The sequence below is a fragment of the Lagopus leucura genome, unplaced genomic scaffold (assembly GCF_019238085.1).
Source record: "Lagopus leucura isolate 7727_CA_CO unplaced genomic scaffold, USGS_WTPT01 Super-Scaffold_100004, whole genome shotgun sequence".
Lineage (NCBI taxonomy): Eukaryota > Metazoa > Chordata > Aves > Galliformes > Phasianidae > Lagopus > Lagopus leucura.
The window spans coordinates 30901150-30928742 of record NW_024962264.1 but is presented as its reverse complement, the minus strand read 5'-3'; the positions used below and the strand labels follow the sequence as shown (position 1 = coordinate 30928742).

At 42.0% G+C, this 27593-nt stretch overlaps 1 protein-coding gene across 15 annotated transcripts in view; it reads left to right on the top strand.

Annotated features, from left to right (window-relative positions):
* The window catches only part of EPHA5 (EPH receptor A5), a 196082-nt gene that overhangs the window by 24719 nt on the left and 143770 nt on the right, over nucleotides 1-27593 (top strand). For all 15 annotated transcript variants that reach the window (XM_042870472.1, XM_042870463.1, XM_042870471.1 and 12 more), the window contains exon 3: nucleotides 14162-14825. In XM_042870472.1, coding sequence (XP_042726406.1) covers nucleotides 14162-14825 — 664 coding nt within the window. The remainder of the gene's footprint in view (nucleotides 1-14161; nucleotides 14826-27593) is intronic.

The following is a 27593-nucleotide window of genomic DNA, read 5'->3' as shown; positions in this document are numbered from 1 at the left end:
AACCAACAGAATGGACAGCAAAAATATGGCCCTTGGTTTTTGTTTCTGCTCAGAAACCTTGTGGTGTCCAGTTTTGTTTTGTTAGCTTTATTTTCCTCCAGAAGTAGAAAGATGCATGTTTCAGTGTGCTTTGCCTTGGTTTCAAACCTCCCAGCTGTTTATGATCGGACAGCTGTTGGAACTCTATGCAAGACATAATTTTAAGTGCTGTTAGGTGTTGTGGGGCATGCACTGACTTCCAGTTGATTGCAATACAAATGTATAGTAAGCCTGTAAATCATAGCGAGTGTTGTGATTAAAAATCATTACAATAACATAAGATTATTTAGTTTATTGCAAATCCTTCTAGACTATGCAATTAAAATCATAACCACAAGTATAATCCTGTGAGATAGTCACTTCATTACAGTCTCCTTCTGGTTTACTGTTTGTGTTGTTTTGATGCCAGATTGAATAACCGAATGTTCCTCTGTACTTAACTTTAGCAGCAGCCTATCTTGTTCTCTTTCGTATCCCTGCTAATTGTGAAGGGTTTTTTTTTTTTAACACGGTGATTTCAGTTCTAGTGGAAAAAACAACCTGAAATGATGAAAGTTTTAGAAAAGTATTGCTGGATTTTGTGTCTATCACAATAGATGTTTCATCTGATGATGAGAAAATAAATGACTTGCAACCATTTGTATCTGGTGATAGGTGCTCAGGTGGGTGGCTGGGAGCAGGTCAGTGGCTATAGTCATTTTGCTGCGGAATTACAGCATGACTGATTTGAGCTGCTGAACACAAGTGGAACAAATAGGTCACTCGGAAACAGATTTCAGACCAGATCAAGCCTTCTCATGCAGTTTCAGATATCAATCTCCTTTCTGGTGTGGTGCCTTCTATTTTTTCTCCCAGTATGTTACACATCCCGTTTCCTGTGCAGAGAAAGTGTAAATGGGATGATAGGAGTAGCTTGTGCCAGTTGAGCAGAGCACAGCGACTCTGAGTGTTGGAGTGATTCTGATAAATGCCCAGATTGAGATAATCAAAGCCCACCAGGGGATTTGGTTGTTTCCCTACTTATTAATTTTAATGATAATTGAATATCAGTGTGCATTACACAGGCCATACAGCTCAGCTTCAAGCTTCCCAAGGCCTGTATATTCAATTTTAAAATGTTACTTATTCAGAGGCTGGTATACTTAATGTAGAGGGGTGGTCTTTGTGCAGCCAGGCTGTATGGATAGGCGGGAGCTACCCTGTCCCTTGGAGTCGCAGTAATTCAGTCTGGCAGAGCCTGTTTCTCAGAACTGTGCAAGTGTATTGAACTGGCAAATGTCTTTAGCCTCGAGGGGATTTGGTTATGATGCTGCTTGTATAATGTTTGTAAAAGGCATCTGCTGTGAAGGGTTGGAGAGAAAGCAGGGAATCCTGAGCAGCCCTTGCTTGGTGTTTGCAGTTGTTCTGTTGCCTACGCAAGCCCTTTGGGCTTCTCTCATGTCTGCTCCTTTTGAGCTCTCCACCTTGTGGGCCCAGCTGTTCATCTGCTAGCCTGGGACATCTTTCCTCACAGCTCTGCAAGGACAGGGCTCTCTGACACACAGGATGTGAGTCCCTGTGCATTTCTGTAGGCATTACATAGTCTTCAGCAGAGACAAGAATCTCTGAGCTGAGCTTTTTGGGTGAGAGGCTTTTCCCTCATGAATTCTGTGGTGCAGTAGTACACTTAGTGTCCCGGTTGAGCAAGCACAGAGAGAACAACTGAAGGCCCAAGCTGGGTGTTTATGCCATCGCCTCTCCTGGGTTTTCTTCTTGAGGGGGGTCCTAGGTAGGTGAAGTCTAGAAGGTTTCTTTAAAAAAGAAAAAAGAAAAAAAAAAGCAAAAGAAAAAAAAAGCAAGCAAACAAAACACATGGTCTGCTTCCCACTTTATAATCTTTGTTTTGCCTGCTCAAAAATAAAGCAGTGAACAGAAAATAATGAAAACAAATCTTTTTCCACAGACAACACTGTGACCAAAAAAACTATTGCTTGGCAAATTTCCGTTCTGTGCTCTGCACGCAGATTTAAATAGGAGAATTGCACTACTCTTCTCCTATCTTACAATGTAAATACATAAGTAATCAAAATGAAAATAGGAAAGAAAGTTAGGCAACTCCCTGCTGTTCAAATATGTTAATTGCAAACTATTGACATTCTAGTCATGCTGTTTCTTACTGACTTACAGTTTCCTTGCTTGTGAAGTAAAACAATCAATTAAAAACACTATCATAGTATTAGCTAGTTTTCATTTAGGAGTAAGAGATGTATGCATGAGTGAGCTGAAGATAATGGTGGCTTCATTGGATTTAAGGCCACTGGGGCTACTACAGTTACGTAGGTTGATCTCCTGTGGCAAGCAATGTGTGGAAACTTGTACAGGGGTCCTTGCAACAGGTCTGCAACTTCGCTTTGACCTACATCGTATCTTTTGGAGATCGATTTCTGCTTTGATTAAAGGCTTCTTGTGGGGAGTATGCCCTGTTCCTTTGTATCTTGTGCCAACAGCAAGTTGTTCTTGTTACAAAACGAATATTTCTATCCCTGAGTTAGTAAAATTTCAATTCTCAGTGCCTTCTGTTAATTTTATGAATGCCTACTTGTTATTTTTCTTCTCTTCCCCTTGCCCGTTTCAGGCAATTAGGGGCCACAAGCAGATATTCTTTGCTTGTTTGTTTTACAGATTTCTTCAACTATAAAAGCAGGTTTTTGATCTCTAGAGTAGTTGTGGAATTTCTTTTCTGGGCCCTTTACAATCTATTGACATCCTTTTTGAAGTCTTGCCATTTGAAGTGAGGGCAGCTTTCCAGTAGTGGCCTTCGTAAAGCATTGCATTATCTCCTTGTTTGCTCTGTAAGGCAAATGAATCAAGTGCTGAGGAAAATCACCCCTGAGCTGGGTGCCAAGTAGAAAGAAAGCAGCATTTCAGTAGTTGTTCAGATGGATGCTGTGACAGAGGAGCTGGAGTACGGTACCACATGTGTCTACGACCAGGAGCTGTGGGCCGGAGCTGTGCTGAAGCTTTTACTATCAGCTGGACTCTTGTTATTTTGGAAGAGGGGTGTAAGGGGGATTGTGCATTGATGCCTGTGTGAGTGTCTTGCTTGCACTGTTTCTGGTAGGGTGAAAGGTTCCTGTTACTGGTAAAAATGTAATCCTGCAGCCTCCTAAATTTCTAGGAAAGGTAAGATTCAGCCCAGCCTTAATGCACAGAAAGGCTTTGCCCTCAAAGCCAAACCCTGTGCAGTTTCTTGGGGTGCCATGTTCCTGAACGAAACAACTTTTTGCAGCCCATGCCTACGCTTGGGTGTGAACGTGTACGTGGCACTTTGTGTAGAGAGACGGGTGATAGCTTTAAAGTGTGTGTGATAAGGAGGCAGTACGGGAGAAGACAGGGAGATGCTGTAAAGATGGAACAGCAGGTTTTTTTTTTATTATTTTTCCCCTAGATTGAGTATTCTTTTAGCATAAAGTTTCTTTCACAGTTTAGTGCTTGAAATTTCTTTGTGCACCACAACTTATAGGCAAGGGTGCTTGTTATAAAAAGCTTTAGACATTGTACAGGATGGGGGCAACTTCTCAACATCTGAGTGCCATTTCTTTAGTGTTATAACTTTCTGTGGCTGCATGTTTCAGTAAGAATAGTGTCAGTTAACCACGTACCTGGAGAAGTGCTGTTTCCTGTGCTAATTAGTTCCTCCCATTAGAATTGAACTTTTTTACTTTTAGAGCGCATTCATTCATCTCTTCCCTTTCAAATTTCAATGTGTTGTGTAACGCATCCAGTTCTAGTCAGAGGAACAAGTCTGAAGCTGAAGAGACAAAGATTGTAAGGGGATTGATTTCATGGTTTAACTGCTAAATAATAATGAAACTGGGTTTGTAATTTTATGTTTATGTGAAGTGGTCAATCTGTTCGTTCAGTAGTGACAGCAAGCTGTATAATAGGAATAAATAATAATCTTGTTTGCGTGCTGAGTAGTGCCTTTCCTCCAGGGGACTCCTGAGTTTCTGGTGAAACAAACTGTTTTAAATAATCTTCAGGCTACAGATGAGGATTATCTTGCCCGGCAGTAAAATGCTGTTGCTGTGGTTCAGCTGTGTTACATCTGCACAGATCACAGATCTGAGAGCTGCTTGCATTCAGCAATGTGCTTGCTGCCCAGATGTCTCTTGCATGTATCCAAGGGAGCCCTTGCTTGCAGTTTTGAGTGGCCCTTGGTGAGTCCAAGAGAAGAAGCACTGAAATACGGCTTATCAGATCCCTCTTTGAAGGTTTCAAGTAAGGATTCAGCTCCTGTGGCAAGTTCTCCATGTGGTTGTCTATTCTTGGCACATAAAATGACTAAGCTCTCCCTTACCTTATTCAGAAGTTTATAACTTCTTGCAAAACAGTTTTTCCTGATTTTGCAATATTACAGCTGTTTGCTGAAACAGCACTTATGTTTGAACTGCAGACTTCTCAGCTAGTATTTAGCAAGTTATTGTATTTGTGTTCCTGGCCACGGCATGGTGATACTCAATTGTTTTCAGTTTCGGAGGATGTCAGAGACCTGGGAAGAGCAGACAGAGTGGTGTCAGGTTGTGGGTCAGGAAAAATGACTGATGAAATATAGAACCTCTATGGAAATGTATCTCCTGTGAGATGGTTTGGGCATAGAACATCCATCATTTAACAACCCCTTGCCCCTAAAAACAAACACAGAAACCACCACTACATCATTTCTTCTCAGCAACAGTGGTGATGTGGTGGCAAAGGCTGCCCAGGGAAGTGGTGGAGGTGTTCAAGGAGTGTGCAGATGTGGCACTGAGGAGCATGGTCAGTGGGCATGGTGGGGATAGGTTGGGAGTTGGACTGGATGACATTTGAAGCCTTTTTCAACCTTAGTGATGCTATGAATGCTATGAATCTGTTTCTTCAGTTCCATATTAAAGGACACATCAAGGGCCAGATTACGTCTCAGGCTTGTACGTTAACATCCCAGTAATTCCAGTTCTGTATTTAAGAAGTAACAAGTCTGTTGCAGTGGAAATTAAATCCCATGGAAAAAAAGTATCTAAAAGTTACATTATGTTGTAAAATAAGCATGACAAGCAACCACATGTATAATTTATTACCTATAGTGGGTAAGTACTTAACAGTCATAACAAACGCATTCTGTTCATTTATTTTTAGATCTTAGCATACTGATTCAGACCATAACTAAAAGTGAATATACAATCAATCTGAGGAATTTTATGCTGGTTTAATAACATAGAACCGCTGAGGGTCTTTTAATTAAATAACTATTCTTTGTTCAATCAGTATAGATTGCCTCACTATAGGGATTGTAGGGAGGAATATGCAGAATCCACCCTGAACTGATCATGTTTTACCTGCTTACTGTAATCTGTTGATAGTCTTTGTTGTGCATATAAGTGAGAACAGCACAAAAACCTGGAAAAATTGTATTCAGATACTAAAAATGCAATGCCTAATTTGCAGCTGATCAAAGAAAAGTGTGTTAAGACCCAATTTGATGGTGTGGTGAACAAAGTTTAGCTGTCTGACAAATGGGAAAAGCGGATTTTCTACAGAGTTCAGCTTTCAGCAGCTTTCTTTGTTTTTTGTGACAATTGTACAGTGCTCAGCACTTAGGAAGTAGAGCTGAGCTGCCTTTCTAAGGAACAGCTCTTTGGAAAATCTGGCTTTCAGTTTTCCTATGAGTAGCCTCATGTATTAAAGAGCAGGCAAATGGAGATGTTAGGAGGAGTTACAATAAATTGCATAGTGTATTTGCCTGCTGTGCAGGGCAATTCCCATAAGAGGATCTGCACAGACGGACCAGCCTTCCCATTTCTTCTGTCTGGGTGTGTTGGCAACACAAAATCTGCTTGGTGTCGAGGATGACTTCAGATGGCCCTGCCACCATGGCACGTCATTAATGCTGCTCACGGTGACCGGACTGAGAGGGCTTCAGTGTTTATTAGGGGAATATAATCATTTAAGCCTGAATAAGCTTTAAAGCTCTAATGTGGCTGTTTGGCCAACATAAATGAGATGTAAATTTGTGCTGAATAGCCACTGATGACAGAAAGATGATTAATGCAAAATTTGACATTGATTTATGGGTGCAGTTGTCAGGACCTGAGCCATGAATGTAACATTATCTCAATGAAAAGCTTTGGGTGGATGAGAGACCAGGGAGCAGGGCTAAAATAGTGCATTTGCTGGAGCGCGTGATACGGTGTGAGGGCTGTCTGTAATGTACTCAAATTCAGTGTATGCCTGAGAGGTTGGGCTTTTCCCGTTTGCGTAATTGTATCACTTTGAAACTCTTCAGAAAAATGTTTTACTTCCATTTAATGTACTTCAGTTTTTCTTTTATTTGAAAATATTTTTTAAAAATTTAAAATCTCACTCCTAGGAAATTATAGCTAGCTATAAAGATGAATGACTTAGTAGTATTTTTGCAGAAAGTATTTGTTCCTTCTCTTCCCCCACTGTTGCATGCATTAAAAACAGGCCAAATGTCTTGCTATGCCAGTTGTAGGCAATGAGAAGCCCCTGGTCAGTGTTTGTTTTTCTAAATGTTAGGGCAAAAGAGTAAGAGGAAAGGCTTCCTTTCTCATCTAATCCTTTTGAAAGTTGTTCCACAAGCCTCTTAGCGCTTCTCATCTGACAATACCATCCCGAAAGCTTTGAAAATCCAAGCATTTGGTGATAAATCTAAAATGTATGTCATAACTGTGCTGAGCCCTTCTGAAAATCTGCCTCTGTCAGTCTTCCGGTGTTAAACTGTGCTGCCGCTGCTCTTTGCTGCAGCTCTTGTTAAATTGTTCTGCAATGACTGTTACATTAAGCAGTGAAAAATGATTTAATGGTATTGTGTTTCTCCACTGCCGCTTTCATGCTCATCTCCATTGTCTTAGCGTCAGATGCTGGACAGCAATGTGAAATGTGCATCTGATTCAGATGCATGAAGAATTTAAAACCTTAATTAAAAAAAAAATAATCAAAAAGGAAGGGGGAGTTGGTGAGGAGCACAGTGCTTTGTTCTGGGAACAGGTCAGAGCAGCTGCTGATTAGGCATGCTGGAGTGGGGCTGATGCTTCCTTTTATTTCAGCTGCTGTAACCTCCAGCTGGGTTCTCCTTCCATTTGGATTTCTGTCCTGACATCTTTCATTGATCATGCAAATGATCAAAGTCTGAGCAAAACTTCTGTCCCATTTTCATTTCTCTGTTACACATTACAGTGCAGCACTGAAGACTAGGTGACTTTGTCCTGGTGTTACATTAAACAATTTCAGTTGTGCGGGTCTTAAAATAGATAATGTATTTAATCACAAACGTGTCCTGAAGAAAAATTTTTAACATTTTAATTGCTCTCCTTCCTTACAGACTTTCTGGATGGGATTTGCTTTAGCAAATTACCATGTATGTTTTGAGATATTATCTCAACTTTACAAATATCTGCATTGTTATTCATTTTGTAACCACTGTGGAGCAACTGAAGAGTTTCCAAAACCTTTGCATTGTATTACAGTGAGGAGACTCCTCCAGTACACATGGTGGAAATAAAACTAAAAAAAAAAAAATTAAAAAAAAAGGTGTGGCAGCAAACTTTGTGTGTTACAGATGCAAGGAAACATGGCAGAGTCATTCAGGTAGCAAGATCAAAGATTTAAACCACAAAGGATGGTGAGACCCTGGCACGGGCTGCACATTGAGGCTGTGGATGCCCCACCCCCAGAGGTGTTCAAGGCCAGGTTGGATGAGGCCCTGGACAGCTTCACCTGGTGGGTGGCAACTGGATGAGCTTTGAGTTCCCTTCCAACCCAAGCTGTTTTATGATATGAAGTTCTCCACACTTCAGGTCACTTGAGCTCGGTCTTCGTGTTAAGCACTTTCTGTCAGGAGCACTTAGTTTCACAGTTTCAGCGTGATTCTTTCCTATTTCTTGCATTTCCTTATTTCTCTGAACAGCCTGCATGGAAACTCTTCTTTGTATTACTTTGGGAAGAAGGGGAACGTTTCTTCTGTTTATGAAAAATGATTCCCTAGCTTCTGTCTAGAAAACTGACTTGACTGTAGTAAGTGGGAAAACTTGCATTTACTTTGGATAATATGGATATACAGAAGTTACCCAGACCGTTCAGCTTAGGGGCCAAAGAAGAGTGGTGCTGAGAGAGAGAAAACTGCAATCCAGTAGGTAAGGGTGAAAAATGTAGCTTAAAAGTTTTGGTATCGTTATTTATGCATTTTCTAAATTGACAAACTGGGGAAAATGTTCCAAAACACTAGAAAATACTCAGTTCCTTCTTTGGGAACTTTGCTTTTTAAATCAATTTATTAGGACAGACTTTTACTCAAGTAGGGAGATCAATCAGATTTTCTTTCTATCCTCTGTTCTCTGTCAACGTTTTTCTTGACAAGTAGCTGTTGTCAGTAGAAATATATGTCTGTATATGTATAAATGCTTTAGTTTAAAAATGCCATCCAAATGAAGTTTGAGGAAATATCATACTATGGAAATGCCAGGATCCCTGCTGGTTAGGATAGCTCTTGATATTTAAAAGTTTTAATAAACATTAGGCCAAATACCATTTTCACTGATCTTACTGAAGTCTCCCTTTGATACTGGCTCCTGCCGCTGAAATGAGCTCCAAGCAGCAGAGGCTGTGTAGCAGTCTCTTCATCTTTCGTTGTAGGAGGGGATGTTGATGTAAAACAGAAGTCTGTCTGTACAAATAATGTCTCTTTTGTTTTGGAAGATGAAATTTTAAAAAGTATATTTGAGGTGAAAGAAATAATTTGGTTTACTCTACAGTAGTCTCAACAACTACTCTGCAACTCTACAGTATTCTTTTTGTCTGCCATCTACTTTTCTTCATTTAAACTCAGGCCAAGAAGATGCCAAATGCCTGCCTGGTGAGGTTGTCAAAATCACTTGTTTTACTGTTGTTTTTTTTCCCCTCATTTCTCCATTTGCTCTATGTTTATGAGTGGTTTTGGTCTTCTGATCTCTGTTGTTTGGGATTTATAATTGCCTGGAAAGTTACTTGGCTGTGGTTGGTGTCCTTCCACTGGCTGGCTGGTAGGGGAGGGCACAGCAGGGTGAGTAGACAACCTAATTGAGAGCAGTGCCCCAAAGCAGCACTTGGACTTTAAGCCTGAGTCCTCACACTGGCATAAACACACTGAAATTTTCATCTGACCACTACTTAAGGTGGGACCCAGTGATCCAGCAGTGGTGCAGGGGAGTTGGAGAAAGCCATTTAGCTGTGTATATGGAGGTGGTGCGCAGTGGCACGCTTGTTCTCTAAGTCTTCAGCTGCTTCCTGCATCTTTGCTTTCCTTTCTTTGAAAACTGAAATGCCCTCAGTGAAAACCAGCCTGTCCTTAAATCTTATGGCTCCAAAAAGCTGAAAATCTGCGCAGTGGCAATGAATCATAGGGCATAAGATAAAACTGGCAGTATTGGTGCTAGGCTTTGAAGTGGTTAAAATTTGGGCCAGTGTATCCAAGTGGTGTTTTGTAGCAGACAAGATGGTGACACAGTCACAGTCATCATGGTCACTTTATAGCTAGCACAATGCTGCTAAACTTCCAACCTTGCAGAAAATGATGTGCAGAACTCTGCCTGACTTTCACTAGAGATTTAGCCTTACACAACCTTGCTGAAGTCAATGAAGCCATGCAGAGGAGAGCTGCTCAGGTGCACTTACTTGCTTTAATGCTGGAAAATGACAGTGGGGGAAAGCTGGTAGGCAGCTTAAAAAGAAAAAAGAAAAAAAAAAAAGCCCAAATGGTGGGGCTCTGGGATGGGGGAGAGGAACAAATTGATGGAAGGAGCTGGTTGGGAGAAGAAAAACATGCCTGCGGGAGCTTGGCTGGGGACTGTCAATTGGTAGCTGGGTCTGAACACCAGCTGCGTAAAAGGTAATTGAAGAGCCTGCCCAGATATTGCTGGGGTGGAAGGCAGAGGGAATGGTACAGAGCTGAGCACTGTGCTGGCCTGCCCTTCTGGAAGGGCAGTGAGTTTCCCTGGATAATGCCCTGCTCTTCTCTGTGCTTGAAGTACGCAGAGCTCAAGTTCTTTGCCAATGTAGGAAGGGGCAGTCACATAAAAGGGTAGGAAAAGCAAAGTTATGTAACAGTATGGAACTGGTGGCCAAATGCAGGTGAAAGAGACTAGAGCTGCTATAGAGATGTAATGCTGAGAGACAAGAGACATGGAGTTGCTTATGTTGGAAAAAGGAGATATTGGGGAGGATGACATACAATAGGAAACTTAATCATTTTTCTCTAGAGGAAAAAGGATGAAAATGTTTGAAACCTCTTTGAATTTTACATCTTTGATTCAGCAGCTTGCAGATTTATCCTGCATAAGTTGCACAGTTCCATATGTAAGAATGAGGGAGGACTAATGGGGGGGAGGGAAGTAAGGCTTCTTGTACCCAGAAATCTGTGAAGTAGGCAGTAGCAGCAGAAGTAGCTTGCATAGTCCTCGTGCTGAATGAAGGAAGTGCTGCTGGGGTTTCTGGGCAGTCCTGGGAGCCCCTTTCTTTAATGCTCTTAAGCATCCCTTCCCTCTTTTGACTCCTAGGATTTAGTTAAATGCCTAATTGCTTTTAGCAGCCCTGAAATGTGTGGGCTTGAAATGTGTGTGCCAACTTTGGTGGCTGCTTCAGATGGAGACAAGTAATAAAAATTTCCCTAAAAAGAAAAAAAAAAAATCAGAAAAACCCACTAAAGGCCAAATAAAAGCTTTGAAATCTTCATTTCCTATGTCAGTATTTGTTTTTGGGGCAGCAGCTTTTGCTGTGCTGCGGTAGCACATTGCAGTCCTGGAATCCCAGTGATTAGAAACATGGCTGACCAGCGGACAGATGGTGAATGTTTTAGAATTGTCCATTTAACCCAAGGCAGCCCCACTGAATGCTTTTTAGCTCTTATATGTGTATTATTTGAATGTGTGATATCTTTGGCCTTTCCACGGTGTGCATGAATTACTTGCTTCCTATTGATGAAGCTGAGTGCATCTCGAGCGCCTGTTAACTTGCCTGCAGTGGCGTACTGGAAATTTCTGATTCAGAAATAGGTCTTCTATAAATGATTTAACATCAGGCCATTGAAATGCATTTGTGTTTTCCTTCTTACAGCTATTAAAGACTTAGAGAAAACATTTAGCACCAAATTAATGTTGCATTTTTGTTTTAATCCTGCAGATGGGGTTGATTTATATTTCAAAAATATGTGCTGCAGAGAGGAATTAAAATGTTACACATTTTGTTCAGTTGTACTTAATATTTTTTTTGCGCAAATATTTTCAGCTAGATGCTGTCATTTTAATGTGTTGTGTTTTCTTTTTCATTAACCGTTACGGTGCAACATTTCATCCTGCATGGTTTGTAGCTAGTTTGTATTCCTTTATTATTTGAAGGAGTTGTTTGAGGTCTGCAATAATTGGGAAGCTGCAACCAGGCGGAAGGTGCCAAGGCTCTCTTCCCTGTCTCTCCTCAAGGAGAGATGGCAAAGCAGAGCTGTGGCAGGCTGCCTGCAGTCTCCTGGGTGAGGCAGACCCAGCTGTGCTAATTGGAAGAGAAAGAAATGGTGCACTCTCACATGCAGATAGGAAAGAGTGAGATGGGATTAGATGGCAGAGCAGAGATTTTATACAATAGTGATGGCTCTGATACAATCTCCTTGGTTCTCCCTTGAGGATTATGTGGAGGTGAGCAGCCTTAACTCATTAGTATTTCCCTTTCCTCTTGCTCTTTGGCTGCTTGAGATCTGATGGCAGGATTGCTTGGATTTGGGGTTCTGTTCTGGAGGGGCAGCATAGCCTGAAGCCTGAGATGTTAAGTGATATGGCTCTTGTTGCAACTGAGATGTGACCTCAACTCAATACTTGGTTCTTCCTCCTCATTGTTAATTGCTCTTAGGGAATGAAAGCAACCATTAGAATCACTGGATTTCATTGTTGAACAAAGGAGCTTTCTTCTACTTCCACTAACAGCGCTTGGAGCTGAGCTTAACTCTTGGACATGTGCTTAGTTTTGTGAGTGAAGAGCATAATGGTTGCCTTTGAAAATTGATCTGAATTAAAAAAGTGTTTTTCTGAGGATTTTTGGTATGCTTTCAAGCTAAATCATTAATGAAATGATTGCAACATCACAGTCTCTGCAAACATCAGTTCTCTGGAAGAAATGTCCATTAGATACCCTCTAAATGTCATAGAGAGTTGCACTGTATTCTGTGGATTTCCGTATACATCTCCACTTACTAAAACAGTTTGACCTCAGAAGTTTCCATTGCAAACTTTTTTTACTGAGTACTTCCCATACCTGCTTGGCATAGGATGGTTCAAACCTTCAGTTGCAAAGAGCAAAAGTTACTGAGGTCATTGCAGCAGGGACCTACACCTCAGGTGGGAGAAGTGGAAAAGTGAAACACCTCCTCCTCAAAGGGAATCTCCAGCTCGATAAAAAGATGACCTTGCATTTCTATGGTTTCATGTCAAAAGAAATTGCTTCTCCCCAAAGTTAAGCATGAATCCTGCTCAGGTCTGCCTTGCTTTAGCCATAGGCATCTCCCTAGCTTCATCTGTGGTCCTGCCAGAAGGATGATTTGACAACAGAATAGGTCACAGCCTGTTTAAGCACAGAGATGCGTGGAGGATTTTGAAATAAAGATGAGGAAAATTTCTCCAGGTGAGGTTCCTCGCGTAGGAGATGGGCGGTACCTGTGAGCTCTGCACATCACAGCAGGTACATCTTTGGGTAAAACTGCTCCTATGCTCCATGCTCCTATCTCTCAGGTCAGGGAGGAAGGGTACATGTGGGAGAAAAAATTACGTATTTCTGCTGGTATTTATAACTTATTTGGGACTGTAGCATTGCATGAAGCTTTCATGCTACTTGTTGCTGTCGTATTCACATAAAATTTAAGAAAAGCATTTCCTGAAAAAAATGTCATCATTATGTTGACTCTGAGGGTGTTCCCTGTCAGCTCTGCAGTAATGGTATCTGGGTTGAGAAGGCCCTCAACTTCATCTCAGGCACTATTCCCAATAAAATCTTGGCCTTCGGCCTTGGAAGGTGTTCAGCTTGACATATAGCTATTACCTTATATCGAAGCACCTTTAAATTACCTTCTGTGTCCACAGCTGTAATTAGAAGCAGGCAGTGGCACTGAGCAGAGGCTTAGGGAATTAAGCCCCTGTAGATGAGCAGTCCAGAAGTTGGTGAGAGGAACAGAACTGATATCGCTAGTTCTCCTGACTTCTCTACTGCACGTGGGTTAATCTAATTTCTTAAAGTGATACTGCACTTGTCAAAAGCAGAAGGGAAATGTTAATGTTGCATGTTCATACTGTAGGCATTGTTGCAGTGCTGGACCAGGAAAAAGCATTCTTTTGAAGTGATTCAGTCTAGTGTGTGACCAAAATCAAAACAACAAAGTAGTTGTTACAACTGCCATAAACATCTGAGAGAAGGTATCTTGAAAACCTGCCTAGTATGTTCAGAACAGCTCAAGCTTTTCACGTTCCTGTCACCTTTTCTGTTGAAACTAATCTGCTCTTTTCATGAACAGAGGCTTCAGTGACTGGCACTCTTGGGAAGCAGAGTCACATTTACTTCGTACACCACTGCTGATTTTTATGGCAAACGGTTGAGTGGGAGAGATCAGCTGGAGAAATGTGCTTGTCTTCATTGTGCAGGGCAGTGATTTGAGGACATGATAGAAAGGAACCTGGGGAAGCAGGGACAGATGGACTGTAAATGGCTTTTCACCTGTGTGTATGATAGGAAAAGGCCAACCTGTGGCCCCATCTGCTTTTGTTTTGTCATTTGGAGTGCTAATGGAAAGACCTGGTAGTATGTTTTCTCACTTCTGAAAAGTCTGAACCAGAAGGTTTTAATTAGCATCTTTTTATATTTCTAACGGGTGTTTTATCTAATACATTTATTATCGAGTGTGTATCAAGCTTCCAGTATGGAAAACACTGCCAGATAAAACATTTTTTTTCTCCATTAAGTTTTCTCCATTAAGCATCCTGCTATAAACCTCTGACTCCCAAGGTGATCTTCCATGGGAAAACTAAGATTTGGGGAAGTTGTAACTTTTAAAAAAGTAATACTTATTCTCTTTACACAGTGGGAAGAAATCGGTGAGGTGGATGAAAACTACGCTCCGATACACACATACCAAGTATGCAAGGTAATGGAACAGAATCAGAACAACTGGCTTCTGACCAGCTGGATCTCTAATGAAGGGGCATCCCGCATCTTCATTGAACTCAAATTCACCCTGAGGGACTGTAACAGCCTTCCAGGAGGACTTGGGACTTGCAAAGAGACTTTTAATATGTACTACTTTGAGTCAGATGATGAAGATGGGAGGAACATCAGAGAGAATCAGTACATCAAAATAGATACCATTGCTGCTGATGAGAGCTTCACAGAGTTAGACCTCGGCGATAGAGTTATGAAGTTGAACACAGAAGTGAGAGATGTTGGGCCTCTAACGAAAAAAGGATTTTACCTTGCTTTCCAGGATGTGGGTGCCTGCATCGCCCTGGTCTCTGTGCGTGTGTACTATAAGAAATGCCCATCAGTGATCCGCAACCTGGCACGCTTTCCAGATACCATCACAGGAGCTGATTCCTCACAGCTGCTAGAAGTGTCAGGCGTCTGTGTCAACCACTCAGTGACTGATGAGGCACCAAAGATGCACTGCAGTGCTGAGGGAGAATGGCTGGTGCCCATCGGGAAGTGCTTGTGCAAGGCAGGGTACGAGGAGAAGAACAACACCTGCCAAGGTAAGGGTTTGCAGGGGGTCATTGTGCTGAATTGGCCAGGATGATGTTCAGTCTTGGCTTTTTTCTTTTCCATTTCCTTTCATCATGTCTGGTTGAGGTGACTGTGGCAGGTTGGGTTCCCTCTTCCACTGAGCTCCTTTGAATGGCTGTGGCAGGTGAAGAGGCCTTGGGTGGATATAGTGGGACCTCATATCTATGTACGTGTCTCTCCAGTGCTTTGAAATTTGTTTCCCATTTTGAGATGTTTTGTGTTTGTATTTAAAGGATGATTTTTTTCCTATTGCTCTTTGAGGTGGGGGCAGAGGTGGTGGAACATGGAAGGTTTGGTATTTTCTTCTCTGGTAAATAGTTTAATATAAAGCTGCTTAGAATTAAATGTGAAGTCCCACAGGCAAGAATGCTTCCATATATGCTCAAGTTTGCACATAAGCTTCTGAGTTTCTGTTCAGTACAGATCTGCTGAATCAGGGGCTTTGAGGAAGTGATCTAGGGTGTCTGAAGTTTAAAACTTAAATACTTTTTGAGAAGTGTAACATACAATGAGGTGGTACAGAAAGTATGGTGTTTTGTATTGAATATTTGTAAAATTTGTCCTTCTGTTGTAGATGTGTAACTGTTTAAAAGAAAACCTATTTTGGCGAGAAAGAGAAAAGTTTGGCACAGACTTGCTTATGCAAAACTTACTACTTCATCATCAGTTGCGTTTCCCATCTTCTTACCTTCTGCTTGTGGCCACTTAGAAGGAACCTGTGGAGAAGGCAGAAGGATTCTCTTCCAGCTGAAGACAGTGTTGTGTTTCCTCTTCACTTTGGTTCAGAAAACTATCTTTGGCATTTACTGTTGGTGCATAGGATGGATCTGTGCCTGCCTGAAGTGACCTGTGGCCATGATCCTGTAGTCCTGTAGTACGAGTCTGTTGTACTTCAGGTCTTCTCAAGAGTTAACTTATTGGTAAACTTCTTTTTTTTTAAAAAAAAAAACAAAAACTAGGAGAGTTTCTCTTTTCTGCAGTCAATATTGCAAAATGAGTTGTTTTGCTTTCACGTGCCAATAGGAGTATTTCTCCCGTGTGTGTGAAGATGTCTGACTTGCTGTTTGACACTGCACAGGGGACCAGAGATGAACACTGACCAGAGCTGAGGAAACATACACTGTTGCAGATGAAGGAGATGTGCCAAATATTTCGGCAAGAATTTGCCTCATTGTGGCAGAAACTAGTGCATCCTGAAGTAACATGCGCTGATTGGGTCCAATGTTTAGACACTGACTTGAATCACCTGTAACAATTTTTGTGGAGTAAGAGAGAGTACATTCATTAATTGCTACTCAAATCCTGGCCTCTCACTGTGCGTAATCAGCATGAGACATTTTAAGGTGATCTTAAAGGACTTAAAAGCCAATAAAAAAAAAAAAAAAGGCCTTGCTATGGTAAGACATACCCACATAAACTGCTCTTATACTTCTCTGACAGTCTGCATCCTCAGCAAAGGTCTCTTACTTTAATTACACTGGACTTGTTAGTCTATGGTTCTTATTTGTAGGAAAGCCTAAATTCCACCACCAGATCGATGAGATGTTGGGATCCCTCATCCTTATGGGTGATCTCAATCACCCAGATACCTGTTGGGAAAACAACATGACAAGCTGCAAGTGATCCAGGAGACTTCTGGAGTCCATTGACAATGACTTCCTGGTGTTGGGCAGACTGACCAGAGGTGAAGTGCTGTTGGACCTGGTTTTCTCCAGTGCAGAGGAGATTGTTAAGGGCATTAAGACTGGAGGCAGTCTGGGCTGCAGTGACCATGCCCTAGTAAAGTTCACGCTCTTGAGGAATGTAGGACTGGCAAAGAGTAGAGTTGGGACCCTGAACTTCAGCATAGTAAAGTTCAGGCTGCTTAAGGAATGGCTGGACAAGATCTCCTGGGAAGCTGTCCTTAGAGACAAAGAAGTGGAACTAAGCTAGCTACTCCTTAAGTATGCCTTTCTGAAAGCGTAAGGGCTCCCCATCCTTCAGAATAAGAAAGCAGGATGAGGAGGCAGGTAACTGACATGGTTTGGCAAGGACCTGCAGGTCAAACTGAGGGAGAAGGGCATATACAGGCAGTGGAAATGAGGACATGTCACCTGGGAAGAATATAGGGATGCTGTCTGAATATGCAGATGTGAGATTAGGAAAGCTAAGGCACAGATGGAACTGAACTTGACAAGGGATGTTAAAAACAACAAGAAGGGTTTCTATAGGTACATTGGTCAGAAAAGACAGACAAAAAAGAGCATAATTCCTCTGATAAACGAGAAAGGAAAACTGGCTGCAATAGGTATGGAGAAGTTTGAGGTACTCAAAGAATGCTTTGCCTTAGTTTTCACTGGCAGCCAGGATTTTCTTATTTCTCATGTCCCTGAACCTCATGGTGGGAACTAGGAAGGCAAACTTCCCCCACTGCAATGGTAGAACCAGTATAAGACCACCTTATGAGACTGAATGTGTACACACCTCTGGGACAAGGTAACTTGCATCCTAGAGTCCTAAGGAATCTGGCTGATGTGGTTGCCAAGCTGCTCTCCATCATATTTCAAAAGTTATGGCTGTCAGATGAAGCTACCAGTGACTGGCAAAGTCAGTTTGAGGGCATGTGGATGTCCTTTGTCTAACACAGGTCATGATGCCAAATGTCTCCTGCTGGTTGGCACACTAAGGTGTTCAGATGATAGAAGACATCAGCCTTAGGCTGTCCAGAATGTCTACGTTCAGTACATTCAGAGTACATGCTGATGTTGTTTGTGAGTAAAATGCTTTCTGGTTGGGGTGTTGCTATACTCACAAGGATGAGCTTTTTTATAGGAGAGTAAAGGAAATTTGCAGCCTGTTAGTAGGGTAAGTCACACTGAGGAAGATGCTATGTAAGTTTTGCTTTGATACTGGTGATTCTTTCACAGGCTGGCTCACATTTAAGAAATGCACACTATGCTCCTGGCTGGCATAATGATAGTCTGGGAAGTGTGTTTTGTACATCTGACAAATACCTAAGTAACTTCTTACCTTTGGTTTGTAAATCAATCGCAAGTGGTCTCCCCGTTTGCTTTCCTTTACCATTAAGGAGGTTATTGCTGACTATACTTCAGGAAATGTTTTCAACCCTGAAGAGCCTGGCTTTGTTTACTAAAATTTCTCATGCAAAGATGACATTTTCCAAGCTCTAGTGTCATGTCTGGACAAAGCAGACTACAGTCTAATAAGAGACGATGTAAATCCCAGTCACCTCACAGACATATGGGAACTATTGAAATCCCTTCTGCCTACAAATCATTAATTGGCAACGATGTTCTGAATTCATCATCTTGTCAGCAGGGTTCCTGTTTGAAGAAGGCACTGACAGTAACAGCTGAGCAATTTCTCTCACTGGGGACACTGAGGTTGTAAATATGACATGGCCTAATCTCCTTATATAATGTGCTCGCTCTCTCAATTAATAATGGCGACTAGGCAGTATTTACTGTAAAGAACCCAAACTACTCGTGTTTTACACCTCCTCTGGCAACTATCAACAACTATGAGACAACTAGAGATAAATTGTGACTGTTTTGGGACATGTTTATAAAGAACCCGGTTCTAAGGTTCGTTATTCACAAGAATAAATTGTGGTACTAGTTAACAATAAAAACTGAAAGCAATTGTTCTGAATTTCTATGCAGACTTACAGAGCAGTGATTTGGTGCAACTGAAGGAACCGTGGTGATTGGCTTTACCTTGGTTCACCTGAATGGATCCTTTATCAATGCTCCTGAGCATTTTTGCTAGCTTGAAAATGCCTGGTGGTGGTCTCCTCATTAGCGGGCAGTAGGTTCCCAAAGGCCAGATCCTAAAATGCTGTGAAACCAATGTGGTGCCACTGAAGTCTGTGAGATCTTCACCAACTTAGGGTTTTGGACAAAGAAATGTATCGCTCCCGCCTTTGTTTCCCTCTTTCTGCTTTGTCTGGGGCAAGTGTGGTTGTAAATTCAGGGTTAGTTGCTTACCATTTGGGATTTGTGTTTTCATCCTGAGTACAGCCCAATGTGTTCTTACCGAAAACCAACAAGTGCTTATTTTTATCCCTTTAAAGACTCTGTAGCCCATTGTCCTGGAAAGAAAGGGATGCTGACCCATTGATCAGGTGAGACCTAAATACTCAGCGTTTGGTGCAGCAGCGAGGTCCTGGTGATGATATGGAGCCACAGAGCTGTAACTGCAGATGTAATTAGTTAGCAGAGCCTGATATTTTTTCAGCTGCCTTTCAGAGCTGAATCACAAATGAATAAAATATTTGAGTTAAAAACAAACAAAAACACCAAAAAACCATAAACAACTGCATTGAAAGAGAGCCAAGCTGAAAAGGCAAGTACTGAGTTCAGGTGATCAGCAGGGTCTCCTTTCCAAGGATCAGTGGATAATGTTGCTTAAGGAGTCATCAAAGGCATGCAGCCAGTTCTAGCCAGCTGCAAAATGTGGGCAGTATTACAGATGTTGTAGAGAGGGACAAAATAATAAAGAAAAACTTCACCTAAGTTTTTCTTAACTGCTTTCTGAGGGAAGAGCTTTGAAACTGAGGAGTGGATAGGGATGGATCATGGTGTATAGCTTGCTTTCTCTAGAAAGGATCTGCTACCAGAGGAAATATTTGGATTATTTTTGTAAAACAGCTCTAGAAGATTCAAATTCTTCTTTCTTGAGTGTTGATATTTGTTGTTTGATTATTCTTTCTTTAATCAACTTTGCTGAATATCACTATGCTTTTACAACCAATATTTAATTTGGTGATTGTTCATTAATTGTGTTGAAGTTCAGCTACAGCTCTTGCCAAGACAAATAAGAATTTCCTACAGGAAACAAAGACTGCAGAAATGAATGTTACTGGCAGAAATGTTTTACTGTGGATGTAATTAAAATCAGTTGACAAGGGTTGCTAGCTCATGCAGATCAGAAGTTTCCCTGCCAAATTGATGTGCGAGTCATTTTGTTGGTAACTGGTCAGGAGTGAAACGGAGTTACTCATCTTCCTATTTTGGAGAAAAAACAAACAGTTAATGTTCAGTGTGTGTTTTTTTTCCCGGGAGGCACAGTTGCTGCAGTTGACTTCTCCATCCCCTTATTTGTAGGAGATGGAAATGTGTTGCTGCACAGGTAACTTTGTTTTGGAGTTGGGGTTTGGCTCTGAAGCAGCCAGGCTTTCTGGTTTCACATATGATGTAAATGCGCAACAGGGGTAACTTTTCTTCTGCCCCTTTTCTTCATCCCCCCCTCCGCCCCCAGTTTTCTTCTCTACCTAGGGCTGGCTGAATTCTCACTCCAGACTCCTTGTTATGGATACCAGAAAGGCAGCGTGTTACTAAATCCTGCCTGTCTTCTCAGTGCCCTTCCCACTGGGACTCAGTGAGCAAGGCGAGCACACTTTCACCCTTGTGGTAGAGTAGAATGCAAGCCAAGTCCGGGAATAAAAAAATCTCTTCTTAATTGTCCTACTGGGAGGTGATTACATGGCAAGAAAAACATTGATGGAAATGTTCAGTATATGGAAAATACTGAATTTGGAAATGCTGTTGCCCCTCCAGGGAGTTCTTTGCCCATCATTCATCCTTCTTGTGCGTTTTTCTGATTAAAACAAAATTGGCTGGGAGTATAGCGTTGTAGGTGTTTATATAATTATGAGCTGAAGCGCCTAGTTAATTTTAATTAGGCACAAAACCAACCAGCATCAGAATAACTGAATTTTTGGCTACACCGTCTGTATTATCTTTTCAAATTTAAAGAAAATCACTTGAATGCTACATTGCAGTAAAAGGTAGCTCTCACTGGAGGGTGAATGGTTTTATTCTGCAGAGGCGTGTGCATGTATATATTTAGGTGGTTTTGTTCTACAGCTGATGTATTGGAGAGCAAGGGGATGTTTGCCAGAGATCAAAACTTTTGCAATAGGACAGTTTGTGTAATATTACTTGTTTTATTTTACATGTTTCTTTGCCTTCATTATAGGAGTCATGGTTTGTAGTTTGAGGCAATATATTGTACTTTGATAATGAGTTTTCACCTTCTGCACTGCCTTGTATACTTAGAACCCCTTGTGACTCTGAAGATCTTTCTTCATTCCACAGCAGTGCTTTTAGGTTGTTACTTAGGTTAGCTTAACCTTCCTATTCCTTCCATTGTGACTGCTATGCAGTAACAGGACAATAAGGAGCACTTCTCTCCCCATGTAAACTATACATTGAACAGTGTAAGCAAAACTGAGTTTGGAATTAGGTCTTAAAAACTTCAGTTTTGAAGGTCGTTCTTGCTTCTTAGCTAAAGGAAATTTTGGGGTATACTTTCGCCTCTGATTCAAGATAACTAACTGGTATTTAGCCAAATACTGTTTGTTTTCTTGTAAATTATCATCACTTTTTAGCATTCTTGAATGCAGAATATCCATTGGTACCTTAAGGAATTTCTTAAAAGTATGGAATGGGAGAGGTGTTGCAGGAGGAAAGATGTGGTGTGCTGCTTGGTTCATTTGGTTGGCACTTTCAACTCCAGAATTATTTGGAATTAGCTTGTATATTAACTGTAGTGATCAGAAGCAGAGACTCTGGGGAAATACTAAGCAGTAAGTATAAAAGTAGTGGTTTGCAATGCAGAGGATTTCATTGATAGAAAGCTGCCTGTAACCCTTAGCAGAAGGGTGGCTCCAAGCTCTTGAATTGCCATAGATCCACCAGTGCCAGTCTGTCAGAACCCTCATTTCACAAAATTTATATTGAGTATTAAAATGAAGATGTACTATAGCAGGTTTTCTTCATAGAGCAAGTTTTCACTTTTGTCCTATTCGTTTTCAATCACTTAGCAGTAGTTAATGATGTGTTGACATTTCAATTATAAGCTTTTCTCAGTGCATTTCTTGACCATTTTAACTTGCTTTGAGCTAACACTGAGGTTGAAATCTAGGTTTTAGAAAAGAGTGCAATTTTGTCTTGTTTGACTGTAGTTTCAATTTACCTTTTTTTTTTTTTTTTTTTAAAGCTTCATAAATGTCTCTTGTGTAAGGTGTTTAGTAGAATGCAGGGAGAGCAAAGATACTGCAACGCAGATGTCTACACAAAGAGGTGACTGGTTTTCATCTAAATAGGGATGGTTGTGTATTATTTTGGAAGCTTGCTCCCTTTTATCATAGGATTTAGTCTAGTGTCCACAGACAACACATGGTTAATCTTACATTGAGCTCAGCACTGATGTGCCTCCATTTTTTTATTTCCCTCAGGATGGTAACACAGTTTTTAATGCTGGAATGAACTCAAAGAGCAAGGCTAGGTGTTTTATAAACCCCAAACTGTATACCCAAAACAGATTAAAGAAAGAAAAGGCAGAAGAGAAGATGCTGGGTCTGTGGATGTCCCTTCTTGCTTTCATATACTTATCCTGCCTTCATAAATGTAGATCCTTAAACTGTTGTAGTTTGAAGAATTGGGCTTTCAGGTGACACAACTTTTTTCTCACTTTGGTCCCTGGAAATCAGGTTAAGGCCAAGAAAGATGTTTTCCTTGTGGGCTGCAGCTTTTAGAGCTTAGATTTCACATCCGCTGGCTGGGGAGGAAACAAGGCTGTCACTGCCCTGTTCTGCTTCAGGTTGCATTCCTGAAAGAGATTGGGAGAGGACATGCACCTGCTGCTCTGCTGCCTCACCTTGTGGCTTGATATCCTTATGCAGCCCGCATGGTGGAGATGGACTCACGCTCTGCTCCTGTGCTGGGTTCAGCAGCCAAACCCCACTAGCCATGGGAGCACAGGAGGCAGCACTGCCTTGGGAACTGGCCCCTGTCCTAGTAGGCTCAGTGCTGTGTCCTCAGTTTTCATGGTGGGCTTTTAGTGGCTTGCGAGGAGATTCACGGGCACTTGGCTTTCTTTACAAGGAAAGAAATAATCGATACAGACTGTGGCAATATTTCCAGCTTATACAAAAGGCTTTTCTCAAGATCTACTTTACAAAGGAGCTTGCAGTCACCATTTCCCCATTTAACAAATGTCTGCTTTGGGGCTGAGGCTGAGGCACTCATTGAGTGACTGTCTGTGCTGTACTCGATCCCGTGTGCTCATTTTGTGATCCTGGAGAAATGTAACCTTTGTAGGATCATTCATCTTCAGGTGAATTTGTTGCAAAGTGCTGGACAGCAGCACAGAAACTCTAAAGCTAGTAATGGAACCGAAGTTGTCCTTTGCAAAATATTTTCCAAGCCTTGGATTTTTTTTTGTTTAAATACGTGATGCTGTGTAAGGGTGTTTTTTTTTTTTTTTTCCATTGAAAGCTTCTGCTTAAAATTAAGTTATTAATGTCATTATTTTGAGGTCTTAGAAACTTTATTTTCAAAAGCATCAGGCACTCGTTAGCATTTGCTGAAGTCAGTGGATGGTCAGCAGTTCTGAACACAAACCAGACTGTTTGCTTTCATACCTCAAAATTAAATACTTCCTTTCAAAAAATGTTTGGCCTGGAGGTACATATTCTGAAGGAGGATCTCACAGTAACGCAAGCTTCTTCCTAGGATGGAAGCTGTGCCAGGGAATCCATGTCAGCCTGAAAGTCCATTTTGCTGCCAAAGTTGCGTGGCAACTGAGCACCAGACCCCCCATGTCTAAAGCATCCCTTGCAGCAGCAGTTTCATCTGTCCCTCCACATGTGTGACTGGTATCGCTTGGACAAAGTGAGCCCACCTGAGGAGCCAGCATCATCTATATTGAACTGCAAAGTCACAGTTGCTGCCTGCCAAGTGAAATGGCTGCCTCCTGTGTGGTTCATAAGGGTCATCTTGCTGCAGCACTAATTCCCCAAATCACGCGTTAGATGTCTTGCACGTGGTTGGACAGTCTGTCATCCCATTCCAGCAGTGATGGAGGTCACAGCTCTGCCTTGGAAAGCTGTCTGAGAAGGAAGCTTTTTTAATTACTGCAGAGCAAGAGGAGAAGCAGCTCCCTATGAGCATGGGGAATGTGCTAATTTGGTATTCGGTAGAAGCAGCCTGTGGGTTGCAGCTTCCCAGCTCCAACCTGCTTTGCAGACAGTCTGCTGCCCAGGCAGCAGCACAGCCTGCACCATGAGCTTCATTGCTTCATTGCTGTGTCATTCAAGAAATGCCAGCAGTGCTGGCATCTTGGGACGGGGCTGTGCTACTACAAATCCAAGACCATTGTTTGTGTTAATTACTGGGGATGCTCAGTTAAAAGGCTTTCTCCTCTTTCTATGGATGAAGCCAGGCAGCATTATCCATTTATTTTTAAAGACATTTTTTAGAAGAGCTTTTACATTATTTTGCTTTGCTCTCACAGTTCAAGCATGATTTAATATGTCAAAACTGGTTTGCTTAGCTGGCCTTGATTGTCTTGCATACTTCCACTAAAGCAAGGCAGTCATCTTTCCAGGCGTGTTGCTGCCCAGGCAAATGAAGTGTCACAGCATTTTAGGACTTGCTTTTGTGTTGTGACAGCAGTTGCTTCCTCTAACATAGCAGGCAATAGGGAATTTAGCCGACAGTAATGCCTGTATATGCTTCTTGGGTCAGAGCAGCATGGGCCCACACACACAGATGCAGAGACAAGCTTATGCTTGAGAGATTTAATCGATTGTTCATGTGAAAATGAATTTTGGTCCAGATTGAGATTCTAGCTAGAACATGAGGAAGAAAGAAAAACTGTCCAGTTGATGCCCATGCTTGTGGAGCCTCAGAAATAGCACAGGGCTCTTCAGAGTAGTACCACTGGACGGATTCATGTGGGTGCAGTTTGCCTGCCAGAAGTGAATTGCCATGTGGTGGTGTACTTTCTGTGGTGACTGGGAATTTTACCATTGATTTTGTTGGGAAGGAGATGATAATCCCTTACAGTACATTCTTAACTATGAAAATGATTTCCTGGCTTAGATCTTGAGTTCTGCATTGACTGCTAGAAGAGCACAGCCTAAGAAATAGCAATTAAGCTTGTAGTAATAGACATAGCTGAGATCAAATAATGATGGGATCCTGAACTCTTCTGAACCTCCTGAGTATTAGAGAGATGCTGTCTCTTCCTGATTGCCTTCTTATCTCACACAGAGGGACACAGGCGTAAGTTCATCTGTAAGTTTCTCTCCAGTGCACTCTAGGTAAAAAGTTTTGAGTCATTCCTCACTCTATTGTGCCTTAAGATAACACATCAAGCTTTCAGGCCTGTTTGCAGGACTTGGTGCATGGTAGAAAGCCTTCCCTAAGCTGCTGTTTCAATGCTGTGAGCTCACCTGACTTCTGCTCTACACATGGCATCCTCAATACTGCCACCTTTGGGCTCCTGCCTCCTGGATGCATTGATGGTAAGTCCTCAGCACTCAGGTCAGGCATCTCCTGGTGCTTTTTTACTGGTGTGTTCTGGGTCAGGAGGTTCACTTTCTGATGAATGGGATGGCTGCCAGAAGGAAAAAATGGTGCTTTGGGACAGGCAAAATGATTGTATGTTACAGTTATCGACTGAACTCCGAGGATGGCTAATGGCATTGACAAGAGCTGTGTCATCCTGGTGATGAGGGCAGCCAGTCATGCACTGACTCTGAAATGCAGTGTGTTAAATGCACTGTTGGAAGGGGGCCAGCGGCCCCTGCCTGGCCCTTGTCCTTGAACAACGTTGTAGGGTGCTGTTTGCTTTGGTAACCTCCTGGTGATTTGAGAAGTGCTTGGAGAAAGCTGAAAAGTCTGTTTTGCTGGTCTCTTGCCAAGAAAAAAAGATGGATCTAGATCTGATCTTGGCGCATGTAGCAGTGGGCCAGTGCCACCTGAAAATCTGATCCTCTGGCTGAAAACTTGAGGTTGAATGTGTGCTGTTAGGCAAGGTGTTTACCAGGATTTCCATGTGTGATGCCTTCCATGCATGTCTTCGCTGAAAACTTGGCTTGGGTGGGCAAGCCCTTGGCTGCATTGTGCACGGTAGGGAGCATGCTGGTTCTTACAGCCACCGTGTCCTTAGTGTTTCACATAGCTCTGGGCTAACAGAGGAACATCACAGAGAACACAAGGTCAAACAAAACTAGACTTGGTGTTTTCAGATGGAGACATTTGCTTTGAGGTCAGAAGTAAAAATGTCTCAGCTTGAAGCTAGTGTTCATTTTCAGTGAGCTGCTGGAAGCTTTTTTCCACTCTGATCGGGAAAAGCCAAGGCCGTGCCATAGCAGTGCTGCAGGTATGGTGAGTCCTTTGTATTTCGTATGATGTACACTCATGCAAGCAACATGAGCTACAAGTATACACAGAAACAAAAACAATCTCTGTTTATTTATTGAGCAAAGGCTTTTGGTTCAACAAATTCATATTTTACATGTTCCAAAGGCTGATTTCCAGATGCCACTGGGAAAAGTGTCGGGCCACATTCAAATTAGCCTTATTGTTCCGTAATATCTTACTGGAGTACAAGGTTAATTAGTACTATAGGCAATATGCATTATTCATCACAGCAATCAGGCTTTTCTTCTGTTGGGCTGTAGTGTGCAGCAAATTGTTTCCCTTCCAATAACAAATCCATGATATATTATTTTCGTGTTTAATACTGCCAAATGATTTTTGTGATATATAAATTATGTGGGCACTCCAATGCTGATGGAAAACATTTCAGATGTCAAGAAAGACTGTAATTTTTTATGTTTACTCTGGGCTTGCTTAGCTGGTTTGGGCAACCTCCAGGACAATAGGAAACAGAAGATGATTTTGTTAATGCCTATTATCAGTCTGGCCTGAACTGGAGATAGTGATGTCAGTAGCTCTGTGTTGGTTTAAATCAGTAGTGTTTTTGCTGCTAATGATCAACCGTTATCTCACTGTAGGCTAGCACAGACTTCTGCTGTGTCTCCCTTCCCTCCCAAAGGTTATACCTGGGAAAAGTGCAGGAATGAGGATCCTCCAAGCACAGGGACTGAGTATGAGGTGCCTTTGGCTACCAGCCTGTGACAGGGGTTCTGCCAGCTGCAGCTACCAGCAGAGGAAATGCTGGCCAACTTGCTTGTAGGAAAGCTGTGGCTTTCCCCTCCACAGCCTGCTTGTTGCTTAGTGGATTTGCCTGCCTGTCTCGGTTCAGGGACCAAAAAAAAGTCACCATTACTGCATCCACAGCCAGTAACAAGTCCATCTGAGACAAGGCATACAGTAGGAGGAGTCGGTGTGATTCTTCCTTTCCCTAAAGGTAAGATGCTTTCACCTGTGCAATCCTGCTGCCTTCACTTGTAGTGTGAAGGCTGAATCACTCCTACAGCCTGAGACTGTGGTGGTGCAGCTGCCACGTGCCTACACTTCCTGGGTCAGCACCTGGAAAATGTGGTGAGCTATAGTGGTCCCTCTCTGCTGTAGTGTTTACTCAAAGAATAATGTTGTTGTTTAAGTGTCTTTGGGAGGCCTTTCACTGCTGCTTTGTAATTGTTTCTGATGTTTCTCATGCTGCCTTCTGAATGAGTTTTGCAACTGCAGCCTTCCAAGTCAGCTGTATATACTTGCATTAAGTGTGTAGATGGGTATTAGGATGCTGGCTAGTTGGTATTACTGTTGACATAGATGATGTTGGACCTCAGTTAAGATCAGTTTGTGCTGCATAGTGAAGCTGCCTCTGGAAGCAAGGAGTTTACATTTTCAAGAAGCAGAGTGAGAGAAGTGGAGGTACAGAAAGAGGGATACAGACTTATGGGGGGTGCACAAGCCCTCCTGACTGCATAGTCAATAGGCTTTTCCAGCTTATACCACTCTCGTTTCAAGATGTCT